This window comes from Phoxinus phoxinus, assembly GCF_949152265.1.
Source record: "Phoxinus phoxinus genome assembly, chromosome: 15".
NCBI lineage: Eukaryota > Metazoa > Chordata > Actinopteri > Cypriniformes > Leuciscidae > Phoxinus > Phoxinus phoxinus.
The window spans coordinates 6,207,657-6,220,604 of NC_136890.1; the positions used below are offsets into that span (position 1 = coordinate 6,207,657).

Sequence of the window (12,948 nt, forward strand, 5' to 3'; positions counted from 1 at the left end):
GCGTTTCTTTTGTGGAGGGAGGTGCTTTCATTGGTCCGCGCTACATCGCCGTAGAAAGATAGATTTAGTGCGTCATTGTTTTTACGAAGGGGGAGTAAGACAGGAACAGGTCGGTAGGTACATTTCCTGATACAAAAATCATTTTATTATCGGTTTTACACAACAAACCAATATATAATAGTGTTAAACAGGTTCATAGGTTTAAACGATCTATATAGGTTTTCGTGCACTCGGGTTATTGTCGCAGTTTGCATAATTTTTTTCTTGCTAGATAACTAGCCTCTTCTGTGTTAGCTAAAGCTAGCAGTCCTAATAAGCTATTTCCTCTACTGTAATTTCCACAGTTTGGCAAGCGTTGAAGAAAGTTTTGGCGTTGTATTTATTTGTTTATTTATTTTCTATTTTTTTCAGCAGGATACGTAGTATCTACGAGTACTGCTAGTGAACAAATACTTTATGGTAGTTAGCTAGCTCGTTAGCTCCCCGAAACTATCTATTGTTAATTAGCCAGGCAGGCAGCTGATTCCGTACAAGAAGATGGCGGCTAATCAATTCATTTAACAGCAATCCTGTGTTTCAAAGCACTGTAAGTTGCATGTCTAGTTAGACAACGTCGTTAAAAATCATTTGGCGAATAGTTCGTTAGCAACACAGGCGCGTTCTAGTTACCGTTCATAAGCCCGTGTGTTGCGCACAATGCTGTCTAGACAGGCAGCCTAATACTTTGAGACACAACCCAATTGTAGGTTTGTTTTTAATGTTCTTAATAGTTTCTTCCGTTATTTTAGATGGAGTACATTTTTTTTTCAATACTGGAGAATAGCTGCTAGAACATGTAGTTTCAGTTCTGCTTTCGATACACACACACACACACATACATATATACACATTTTTAAAAAATATAATTTCACTTAAAATAATGTTTTTCACTAATCATGCTCCATTGACACAGAGAAGTGTTCATTCTGATGAGATTCATAGAATGGTTATAAAAAATAGTTTAGACTTGGGACTAAAATCCTATTAGATCACATAACATTTTGTTTCATGTACTATTTGTATTTTCCCTTAGGCACCCGTTGGAAAATACTGTTCATCTCCGCTTGTTGTAGACAGATAATGGAGCCAGAAAACGACCAGCAGGAAGAGGACACTTACAGCAACAATGAGAGTAATGGTAAGATCCAGTGATTTTTAAAAAGCAGCATATAATTAAAATAAAACCAATATTTTGAATGTTGTTATTGTGCACTCTTTAAAATAAAAAAAGAAGCTAAAATTAAGTTTTCACCATCCACTTCCCAACGGATAAAATCCTACTTTTTCTTGTGCAGAAATAATCTGGTTTAACATTTTAAAGCCAATTTGGCTGCCATGACCAATTTGCTGCCCAAGGCAAGATTTTACCTGGTGCCCATTGTATCGCAACCGATTCCACCATTGATCATTGTTCATATTCTCACTCTAGAGCTGCACTTTTCTGGATAATTTGAGGATCTCTTTTTTTTATAGGGATTCTGAATAGACAACTAAATAAAATAACATGCAATTTACTAAAGATTCTGAAAAAAGACAAACACGTGCTTCGAATAAACCGAATGATATAATATAGTTATACGCTAATATAGTTATCTTTATAGTTATCGTTCTTGGTGTGAACGGCCCTTAAGTGTCCATCTTGAAATATTGCTGACAGTATAACATATATTTTAGTTTACTTTATAAAAACTAGTAAAAATTTCATAGCAAAAACGTGAACCACAACCTGAAGTGGGACATTTTTACAATTATGCTAAACTTTTCTTGCTTAAAAAAAAGGTCTGTCGATCAGACAACAGAAGGCATGCAGTAGATGGTGTCCAACAGGTTTTTCAGGACATTTTTTTTTATCATGTTGACAAATTAGAGGCTTTAGGAATTAGATAGCAAATACCATACAGTAGGCTGAAGTCGGTATGAAATAAATTCACCCTATCCATTTTCTAAATGCATGTTATAGATCTTATATAAACGGTTCATCCATGTATAGGTTTAATTTTTAAAACATTGTTTTGATCTCGTAAATGAATCAAAGTGTCTTAACTGGATCTTTCAGTGAAATGACGGACTTCTCTTTGGTAACATATGGCAAATTCTCCAGTCATTTACTCCACTTAAACCTGCAAACTTTGCGTTCATCTGCCATTACCATAGGTCTTTAACCCTGCTCCTTGAGGCCCACTGTCCTGTAGAGTTTTCTCCAAGCCTAATCAAACACACCTGAACCAGGCTCAACCAGCTAATCAAGGTCTTCAGGATTGCTTGAAAATCACAAGCTGAAGCAGGTTGAATATAAACTTTGCAGGGCAGTGGGCCTACAGGAGCAGGGCTGAAGACCTCTGGCCTGCACTATTAGGGGCTTTTCACTATAAATGTCTGCCGCACTGTCAAAATAAGTCACAACAACAAGCCCAGTCACAAGTGACTTCAGAGTTTCTACTGGTGGTGTGAATACAACCAGGAAAATGACTCTGGGGAACATTTAGTTCTTGGGTAACCACCCTGGTGGCTAGTTCCTATAACTAAAGCCACGTTTCCATCGAAATTTCCCAAAATAATTTGTCACAGGAACTTTGTCCCCCCCAGACCTGTTGCTGTCTGCGTTTTCATTGTGGTCTAAAGCAGTGTTTCCCAACCTTTTTTCAGTCAAGGCACCCTTTGAAAATGTGAAAAATGTGTGGCACCCTAGTGTTGTCATGAATCACGATACTACTTTGATGCTATACCTTGAAATGTATCGATTTTCAATACCACAGGGAAGAATTGCCGTATATAGGCCTACTGTCATATAGCCTAGATATTTATAATATTATACTTTTTTTTTTTTTTTGTCAATTTTAAAGTCTAGGAAATCATTAATTTCTTCTGAAGAGATTACTTTACATGATGACATTTAATTAAGGCTTTTATTCCTATATAAACATTGCTCAATTACCATTGCAAATCTCATCTAAATGTTTGCTCACTCAGTGTATTTGGGATGATTTTGTTATAATTGCACAAGATAGCTTGTTTTTAATATATGTTATAATGTAATCATTTCACAGTTAATCTCCAAATTAATGTAGAGACAACATAAAGACAGTATATTTTAAATAATTGTTTAATGGCATCTTTTTATGAATGAAGGCCAGTATCACTGATACAAATACTGCTACTGATGTCTTCAATTATTATTATTTTTAAATAAAACAAAATAATTATCACCATTCAACATTACAGTATTAATAATGGTAAGCTATCATTTTTAAAATTGATCAGGCTCCAAAAAATATCTTCACAACAAGTCACAATCTTAAAATTATTGCGAAAGCCTCTGAGTGCCACGCCCACATCTCAAGATCCAAATAACAACCAATGCATACGCTACATTTCCCCAACCAACATTTTTCTTTTTCGATAATGTTGCAGTCTGATGCAGTGTTTCCTAATCCTGTTCCTGGAGGCACACCAACACTACACATTATCAAACACACCTGATTCAACCCATCAGCCAAATAGTAGAGATTCATTTCCAAGACCAGAAATACATGGGTCAGATAAGAGACATCCAAAATGTGCAGTGTTGATGTGCCTCCTGGAACAGGTTTGGGAAACGCTGCCCTAATATGTCACAATACAGAAGAAAAGATCTGTCGCCAGTTATGGTTCATTGCTACTTTAATGTGATAAATGTACGTGTTGCGAATGCCGTTTCAGGTAAGCGTTCTGCGGAGGATACGGAGGAGGACATGCCCCATAAGCGATCACGAAATTCTGACGACATGGTGGAGCTCAGAATTCTGCTACAGAGCAAAGTAAGTCCCTGAGTTTCCCATCACTTCTGAGTTTCGTTTCTCCTCTTGTACCTCAATTCTGATTGGATCTTCTCTGCAGAATGCCGGAGCGGTGATCGGAAAGGGTGGGAAGAATATTAAAGCTCTGCGCACCGATGTGAGTACTCGTTTGTTTAGTTTGCACATTCTCACTCTTTCCACTCACACACACACAAACTGTGGTAGATGGAGCTCAGATGTCTGTAGAACTGGGTTATAATATGCTAGTGCTAGTATGTGTAAAAAGCAACTGAACACTTTAAACTCATCATCCAAGAAAACAAGATAGATTTTGTGGAAACCAAGGCAGTTTGTGTTACAAAAACAGTGCTGTGTTATAAACACCCCACATTCTACTGTACTCTTTAGTTAATTGAAGAGTATATGAATCTTTGATACTGGCTAAAATAGTTTTTGGCCTAGTACATATTCTCATAATCTGTTCCTCTCCTGTTCTCCATTCTCCTCCAACATTATGAGAATTGAAAGTCACACTGAAAGTGTTTCCAATTAAAAAATGTATTCCTCTTCCACTCCCTCTCCCCTTTTCCTTGTTTTTTTGTTTTTATTTTTCTGTTCATTTTTGGCCAATTCCCATATTCCGGATCGACTCGTACCGCCCACCTGCGTTGCCGCCTGACCTCCTGACTCCCTGGTTGGCCACACCCATAATCGCGCCCTTCCTATTGGGCGGCTTACTTGATTGACATCCGTGTGCTTGATTGCTCTGGGTACTTGGCCCCGCCCCCTGCAGTACAATGCCACTGTGTCAGTCCCAGACAGCAGTGGGCCCGAGCGGTACGTGCCACTCAGATACTCCAACCTCCAAGTCATATCAGCTCTGTTACTGCCAATATCAGAACTGTTTTAACATCCTTAATGTACAAACTGCTCCCTTTCTGCCATGAAACATGAGTATGATGCTGCCATGACGATCAATATGAATATAAAATGCTGTTGTGCTATGTTCAAATGCCTTTTCTGTCATGTAAGGAAGCCCTTTCCCACCCTGTTTCCCTCTCCGACTGGGAAATGTCCTTCTTCCACAGTTTTCATTTTAAAGGTTTCTTGCTAATACAAGGCTGAGTTTAGTTATTTATGGTGAAGGGGCAGTGCAAAATATATTTTTTTCCCTTTTGTCTGTTGCATTGTTTTACTGTGGCATTTGACTTTTGAACTTTGCTCTCTTGCCCCCCGCCCACCCCCCAACCTTATCTATCTCTGCTATTTCTCTTTCCCTTCTCTACTGGATCTGGGACCTGCTTCATTCATGTTCATCTGTGCCATTCTCTCTGCACTTTTTCACCCCTCTATCCATTTCATTTCTGACCTTCCCTGTATCTTCACGTTTCACCAACGGGAAGGAGCTTCAGTTGGTTGTTCTTTGTTTTCCTGTGTTCTCCACTCCCGTTTGACAAAGGAGTGCATGACTCTCACACTCTTTGGGGTCTGTTCCCCCTCACATTTAAATGTGCTAAAAAAAAAAAAAAGCACTGACTGTTTTCTTCAGGCTGTTTTGTGTGTCTAATATACGCTCTCTTCTCTCTTCTCGTGGAATGCAATTCATTACATTAACAGAATCCTAAGCGTCAGTGCTGATATTCCCACGGTAGCTGATATATTGCTGAAGATCATACCTACTCTAGAAGAGGTGAGTGTTTTTTTCAGGGAGGGTTTTCACAGTTCATATGAGATGGGAGTAGTGGGTGGGTGATACACATTTATTTTTGAGCCCTGCATGTGCCCCAGACTGTGATGTACTATCAGCCAACAAACAAACAAAAATAGCACAGAAGCCTGAATGACTTGTCATAAGCTTTCATCATTACTGATCTCATGTGTGACTTGATTTTCTTCCCATTATCGGATGTGCAATTTTAAATAAATGTTCATTGTACACATTTTGGTTGCATTTGTAAGTTACCGGTAATAAAAATGTAACTGGTTGTGTAAAATAGGCATGTAATATCATAATATAGATACAGGTGAAACTCAAATTAGAATATTGTGCAAAAGTTCATTTATTTCAGTAATTCAACTTAAAAGGTGAAACTAATATAATAGACTCATTACATGCAAAGTGAGATCTCAAGGCTTTATTTTTTATAATTTTGATGATTATGGCTTACAGCTTATGAAAACCCCAAATTCAAAATTAGAATATTGTGAAAAGGTTTTCATATCTGTAAGACATAATCATCAAAATTATAACAAATAAAGCCTTGAAATATCTCACTTTGCATGTAATGAGTCTATTATTTTAGTTTCACCTTTTAAGTTGAATTACTGAAATAAATGAACTTTTGCACAATATTCTAATTGTTCTAGTTCCACCTGTATATCAATCGATATACCACAGAATTGTTTGAGGTATCAGCAAATATCGTACCGCTGGCTGTGAGAATTAATATCATCTCGTGATGAACTGTCTGATTTACACCCATATATAAATTATTTTTTTTACCAAGTATATTAAAAAATATTGTCATTTATATCAGCCACCCCTGGATTTTGCACTTCACTGAAGCTGTTACTGTATACTTAAATGTCACCTCTGATTCTCTGATTGGTTGGAGCAGTATCAACATCATAAGGGGGTGGACTTTGACTGTGAGCTGAGGCTGCTCATCCATCAGAGTCTAGCTGGAAGCATCATCGGCGTGAAGGGTGCCAAGATCAAGGAACTTCGTGAAGTAAGACACTTAAGATGAGAATTTTAACTTTAAAATATGAATTTTATAGCGCTAATAAAAAAACTTCTGTTCTAGAGCACCCAGACCACCATCAAGCTCTTTCAGGAGTGCTGTCCTCAGTCCACTGACCGTGTGGTGCTAGTGGGGGGTAAAGCGGAGCGGGTGGTGCAGTGCATTAGGACCATGCTAGAGCTCATTGTGGAGGTCAGATTGATGCATCATTTGACAGTGCTGTTTGTCACGGTGTTGTTAGACATGTTTCTCATTACCTCTCTCTCTCCAGGCTCCCATTAAAGGTAGAGCTCAGCAGTATGACCCTAACTTTTACGATGAGACCTACGACTATGGTGGCTTCAGTACGATGTATGAAGAGCGGGGCCGTCGGCCAATGGGAGGCTTCTCTTCTCGGGGTCGTGGCAGCGGAGGCGGCTTTGATCGAATGCCCCCCAGTGGAGGTCGTGGTGGCCACCACATGCAGAACAGGAGAGACTACGATGACATGAGCCCACGCAGGGGCCCCCCTCCACCCCAAAGAGGTGGGAGAGGAGGGGGCCGTCCCCCACGAAACATGCCCATGGGACCCCCACACCACAGGAGAGGGTGAGTCACTTCAGTCCATCTATATATCTATTCCGTTGAAATGTAAAGACTGGAATACACTACATGCCTTTTGCCTTGATTTTCCCCTTATCTGCAGTCTGGACAAGTCAACGCTAGTTGCTGAAAGTCAGAGCCACTCTGCAGATTTTGGGCAGTCGGCGTTGACAGACTTCACAGAAAAACGCGTAGTGTATGATGGGCACAGAGTGTCATAGGATATCACACATCTTTGATATTTTGAGCCGATTATAGAACATTTGTGCATTGAGGCGCAGGTTTCTGCACAAGTTTATGTTCGGAACAACTTTAAACTAGTTCAAAGTTTTAACAACTTTGATGTGAAAGTCCTCAGTAGTTTTGTGTGATGTCCAGTTTCTCAATATATGTTCATTAATAGTTGTGTAGTGTATTCCAGCCTTAACATAAATAGGGTCTAAAAAACTTTAGAATGTTTGTTTGGTTTTTGCCAAGAGTTTTAATTTTGGTTTATCGGTAAGTGTTGATTTATCTTCTTACCTGATAAGTTTTTGGATGCTGTGTTTCTAACTACAGCGATGACCAGTACTCCTACAGTTCCCAGCGTGGCCACATGGAAGAAAGACGGCAGTAAGTTCTTCAGTTGGATCAGTGCTGTTCAAGATGTCCCTGTTATCAGCTACAATGCTTTCTTGTGTTGTGTAACAGTTAATCATTGTATGCCATATTTTTCTCCAGTGGGGAAAGACGAGGACGCAATGATCGTTATGGAGGCAGCATGGTCAGTATTTAGTCTTTTTGCAATTTATTATTTAGTTCAGTTTCAAGAAATGACTCGATCTACATTTTAAATACCACAGGCCATGCCAATTAGTCTCAATGAAATAAGGCCATAAATTTTTTTTATTATATTGTTATTACTAAATGTAAATTAAAATCTGTGCATATAATTGTAATAAAAAAAAACTGCCCTTGTAATACTTAATCAAACACATCTCTTTAATAAGGTTGTCAAATGGACAGATGAGTTTTAATGGGCTTTTTGCACAGCATTATTGGACAAACTGATTAATCCAGGTGTGCCTGATTATTCTTGTTGGTCAGGCACACCTGGATTAATCAGTTTGTCCAATAATGGAAGACAGGAAACAAAGGAGCTGGCTCCATTCTCCAGCAAGAATTTTTTGGTCAGACTTGCATAAAACATTTGCACAATAGTAAACTACAGTGATCCAATAAATTCCAGATTGACAAAATCAAATACTGTCCCACACTTCTTTTGTCTTTTGAGAAGTCAAAACTACATATACATATCTTATGTACATCACAATTTCCATTTCATGCTGACTTTAATTTTCCTTAACAATAACATCTAAAACAGCGGCTCAGCTGTTGCCTGGTAACGGATGATGTTTGAGTAGCCAGAAATAAAGAGAGGGACACATTGTTTTCTGTAAGTTGCCTTCAAACATTTGTGTTTGAGGTTTTTGATTCTCACCCTTCTGTTCTGTTCTCTCTTGCTTTACAGAATGATGGATATGGTAAGTTTTTCTTTAAATGTTTTTTTTTTTCTTTGCATTTGAATTTTTCTTTTTTGAGAAAATGTTCACCCTTTGTCACCTTTCAGTCTTTGAAACATTTATAAACTATCTGACTAACTTATTCTGGCTGAGTACTGCACACTTAGACAAGATTATCTGACTATGTGTGAACCAACTAACCACAATTTTATGTTGAATGCTGTTTAGGGGTGGGTTTATCTAAAATAGTTTTAAAAAAATAAGGGGACTTGATGGGGGCGAAAAATTAGATGGAACTAAATTAGAAATTATATTTCATTGCTTTTCCTTTCTCACCAAAAAAAATGTATCTTACTAAAGTATGATGATAGTTTTTCCCTTGAGAAAAACTGAAATATATATATTTTTTCTCCCACAACATATTTCCATAACAAAAGTTTTGCGAGTGAACGCAAAGTTTCTTGGGGATAGGAAAATGTTTTTTTAAATGAATGCAAAAGCATTGATATGTGTGTGTATATTTTTGTTATCATCACCATGTCCTTTTAGGGGCTCTGTAGATTTAGAGTTAATTCAAGTAAACTGGGACACTTTTTGACATTCAAAAGAGTGGCCCAATTTACATATCTTACTGTACAGGGGTGGTTTTTGATAATGCATTGGGGCCATTTACTAATAAAATAGTAGTTTTTTTAATATGTAAAAATGTCTAATTAAATATAATGATTTGATATAAAATGAAATAACAAAAATAAACATTAAACTTTCACCGTGTGTTCAATATTTAAGCTCACTGTTTGGTTAAGATTAAACCACTAGCTTATCTACCATAATTTTGCTGCATATAGTTACTGTAGGCTACAAAAGTTTTAAACATGGATAAATGGTTATCAACAGGGTCGCTGAAAAGGACAAATGCAGATGTTTCTCCGTCTACAAGTAAGGATAAATCTGCAGCAACGCCTGACATCAAAAATACTAAAAATATAGATGAACGAAGAAAATACAGTAGCGACTACTAGCGCTAGTCTTCACATGTGTGGGAGCGGAGAACAAGCAGAAATTAACATTTATTTCGCTTATTTTAGTTTTACTTTACACATTATTTTACCGGAATATGCTTCAAGTCGAGCCTGATCTCTATTTGAAACATTTTTCTCTTTAGCCTGACACACAGTGCAGTACATTTTTGCAATGTTAATGTCTGGAACGCAATGGCCAATCAGAGGTGTTTAAGTTAGTCAGAATCCACTAACCGTTCAAAACACCAGAGTTTTTAATTTCCGTTACAATTCTTGTGGGAATGTCGGGAAAGGCTGGGAACCACTGCTGTCCAGTAAAGATTATTTACTTTTTCTTTTTGTGTTTCTCAAATCAGACAATAATTCATCTTGGGATTCCTCCTATCAGTCTGGTAAGTACGGCAGCCAGTTATAATAAGACAGGGACACACCAAACCCATGGCAAAGAGCTAGCGCTGGTGAAAGCCGACTGGCACAGACTAGGCGCCTGCGTGAGAGGACACGACTCTCCCAGGCCAGCTTGTGGAAGTTCAAAGCAAGCAGCATTTTACCAGTTTACACCAGTATCACTCCCTACAGACGGATTTGTGTAGCTTCGACGTCCTGATTCCACAAAGCCATGTTATTAAAATAATCCTCTGTTCAAGTGATATGAAGTGACAATGGCAAGTGTCCGGAGTGTTCCCTCTTTACTCCGTCGTTTGTTTGCTTTTGTCAGTTTTTTGTTTTCTCCTTTGCTAATTCGCTAAGCTGAACAGCCAATCAGAGTGATCGCTCTCACCTACAAGCTGATTTGACATGCAGAATTGGGGCATAAAACCACCAGCGGTGTCCGACTAGAGCAGGGGTCACCTGCAGGCCCTCCAGGACCGAGTTTGGTGACCCCTGGACTAGAGCCAACGGTGCTGAACACTAAAAAACGAGCCGACATTGGCCGACCATCGGCTTGGTGTGTCCCAGGCTATAGAGGTCATATAGACTCATGCATAAATCTCCCATTATGATGCATCTCACTCTCTGCTTATGCTCAGGTGGAAGGAGTAGTTACACTGAAGGGCCTGTGATCACCACACAAGTGACGATCCCTAAAGATGTGAGTAAATCACTCCTGGCGTGATACGATTTCCTCCTGAAGCGTGTATTTAACTCCTGCTGTGATTCTCAGCTGGCCGGGTCGATCATCGGTAAAGGGGGTCAGAGGATCAAGCAGATTCGTCACGAGTCTGGAGCCTCTATCAAAATCGACGAGCCCCTACAGGGTTCAGAGGACCGCATCATCACCATCACAGGAACCCAAGACCAGATCCAGAACGCTCAGTACCTGTTACAGAACAGGTATGTTACCGATTGACCACATCACAGTGGACTGAAGCATTATGTTGCTGACTGATCTTCTGCTCTTCAGCGCTCTACACCTCTTGGGACGCCAGAACTAACCAGCCCTTCTCAGGATATCCATCCAACTGCAGCTGAAGTCCTCGTCACCGCGTGATGGCCTGACACGTCCCTGTCGGCCACCTTTATAGGAGTCCCTCATAGAATCATACGAGCCCGAGCCCTCTGGTTGTCCTTGATTGTGGATTTTGTGGGATTGTTCTTTCTTTTGGTTGTTTTTATATTAATTTTATACGGGCCAACTATCGCTTCTCTGAAATCTTGGATGAGCAGATAGCTGCTTTTCAACAGGACGTTGTATTTTCCCTTTTGGAGTGAAGGTTTTATGGGTAAGGAAAATGTTCCACTATTCCAAAAGCTTAATCCAGAATGTACGCATTCACACCCCGCAAACCCACCGCCTGTTTATTTGTTTTTGTTTTTTTACTCCTCTGAGTGTTCTAACTGCATTTGATAGAAAATAAAATGTAAATATCCAATGATTACTATGGACATATGAATATATCCTTCACACTCTGTTTCATTCGTGTGATGTTCTCCTCAGAAATATAGATATTTTCACCAGGTACTGAAGGCTTGCAGTACTTTTTTTTTTGTATGTCGTTTCTCCTGTCTGTTGCTGGGTTTTTAAAATCTAGTGTTTTAAAAAAAAAGAAAAGAAAAAGTACTCTACCTCTGGAATTTTTTGTAGGTCTGCCATCCTAAAAGAAGACTCGCAATCATCGTATGTGTTTTTCTCTTTAATAAGAAAAGAAAACACAAGTGGATTTGAAGTTTTAGACTATATTTGTGTCCGAGCAGGATGGTAATTCTCACTCTCCCTTTCTTTGTTTTATTTTTCTTATCTTTATTTTTTTACTCAATTTTTCTCTGAAGTTCTTCAACCAGGCACATTTGTAGAGTTTGTCATTTGTCTGAAATAATAAAGGAATTGCCATTTTTTTTTCAGTGTGGTTTGATTATTAAATCGTGTCTAAACACTGTTAATGCCCAATCCTTTCTATAAAATTTAAATTGTGCCTGGACAGACGTTTAAAAAATAAAATGCCAACGTGTGTGGATTTTCAGAAATCCAAATGAGACTGATTTACAGACTACTGGCATGTACTTTTATTTTAATATATTATATTTATTTTACAATATATATTACCATATTTAAGCCTAGTATGTAGTTATAGAAAGCTATAGAACTCAAAAACAATATTTAAACCCATTGCACTGCATTTTTTACAAAAATTTGTCCTGTGTTCCTCCATTTTCTTGACACATTAATGCAAGCATTGCAAAATGTGAAGTTAAATTGTTTCCTCAGACACTTTTGCACTTTGGTCGACAGTAATCTTGATGGTTTTACACCTTGTTTGTGATAAAGAAGTTTAGATATTGTTTTACACAGTTGTGTTTTCATTATAGCGTGCATATATTGCAGTATTTGGTCATTTAATTAGTTGCTTAAAACACGATGTGAATTGTCTTGTCATTAGATGCAAAATATAAAACCAAGTAGTCTCTGCAATCGAATGATACTAGAGCTTTTTTAGTTGCTATTCTGAGCAACGTTTTCAAATATGTTTGACCGATTTATCTTGAAGTCATTCTTTATTGTGTAGTGTAGGTCATGTCATTATATTATCATTAAAACATGTTCCATAGAGTCTGACAGTCAGAAAGTGTACAATACTTTTTGTCTTAATTTTGAACAACATAGGCCTCATTTAAAAAATAAAATTGCAAAGACATTTTTAATTGTATCTTATGTGTCAAAATACTTGGGGCCACCACTATGGTCCATAATAGCATGTTATATAATTTTGTAATAATTATTATACATGTATAATTTATATAGCATATTTCCCAAGATCAAGGACGCTTCACACTAACAGTAAGG

At 38.1% G+C, this 12,948-nt stretch overlaps 1 protein-coding gene across 13 annotated transcripts; it reads left to right on the forward strand.

Moving 5' to 3' along the window:
• On the forward strand, positions 1 to 12,005 carry hnrnpk (heterogeneous nuclear ribonucleoprotein K). 13 transcript variants are annotated; one of them, XM_079637972.1, is made up of 18 exons: positions 1 to 109; positions 1,073 to 1,177; positions 3,739 to 3,836; positions 3,916 to 3,972; positions 4,609 to 4,652; positions 5,433 to 5,505; positions 6,434 to 6,547; positions 6,623 to 6,751; positions 6,831 to 7,147; positions 7,245 to 7,337; positions 7,700 to 7,753; positions 7,862 to 7,904; positions 8,652 to 8,664; positions 9,541 to 9,582; positions 10,022 to 10,057; positions 10,697 to 10,758; positions 10,831 to 11,000; positions 11,071 to 12,005. In XM_079637972.1, exons 2-18 carry the CDS (start codon positions 1,120 to 1,122, stop codon positions 11,099 to 11,101), a joined length of 1,434 nt encoding a protein of 477 aa, XP_079494098.1. In that variant the 5' UTR covers positions 1 to 109; positions 1,073 to 1,119; the 3' UTR covers positions 11,102 to 12,005. The 13 variants fall into 13 exon arrangements, 7 of the variants coding, with proteins under 7 accessions (XP_079494098.1, XP_079494095.1, XP_079494097.1 ...); XM_079637969.1 differs by having other exon boundaries at positions 65 to 113; positions 6,431 to 6,547; XM_079637971.1 differs by having other exon boundaries at positions 65 to 113.
• Positions 12,006 to 12,948: the final 943 nt, after the last annotated feature.

Excerpts from the sequence above, each read along its gene's own strand:
- hnrnpk (XM_079637969.1), top strand. The coding sequence starts at position 1,120 with ATGGAGCCAGAAAACGACCAGCAGGAAGAGGACACTTACAGCAACAAT. Across the intron at positions 1,178-3,738 it reads CAGCAACAATGAGAGTAATG|GTAAGCGTTCTGCGGAGGAT; the intron begins GTAAGATCCAGT and ends ATGCCGTTTCAG. Across the intron at positions 11,001-11,070 it reads CAGTACCTGTTACAGAACAG|CGCTCTACACCTCTTGGGAC; the intron begins GTATGTTACCGA and ends TCTGCTCTTCAG.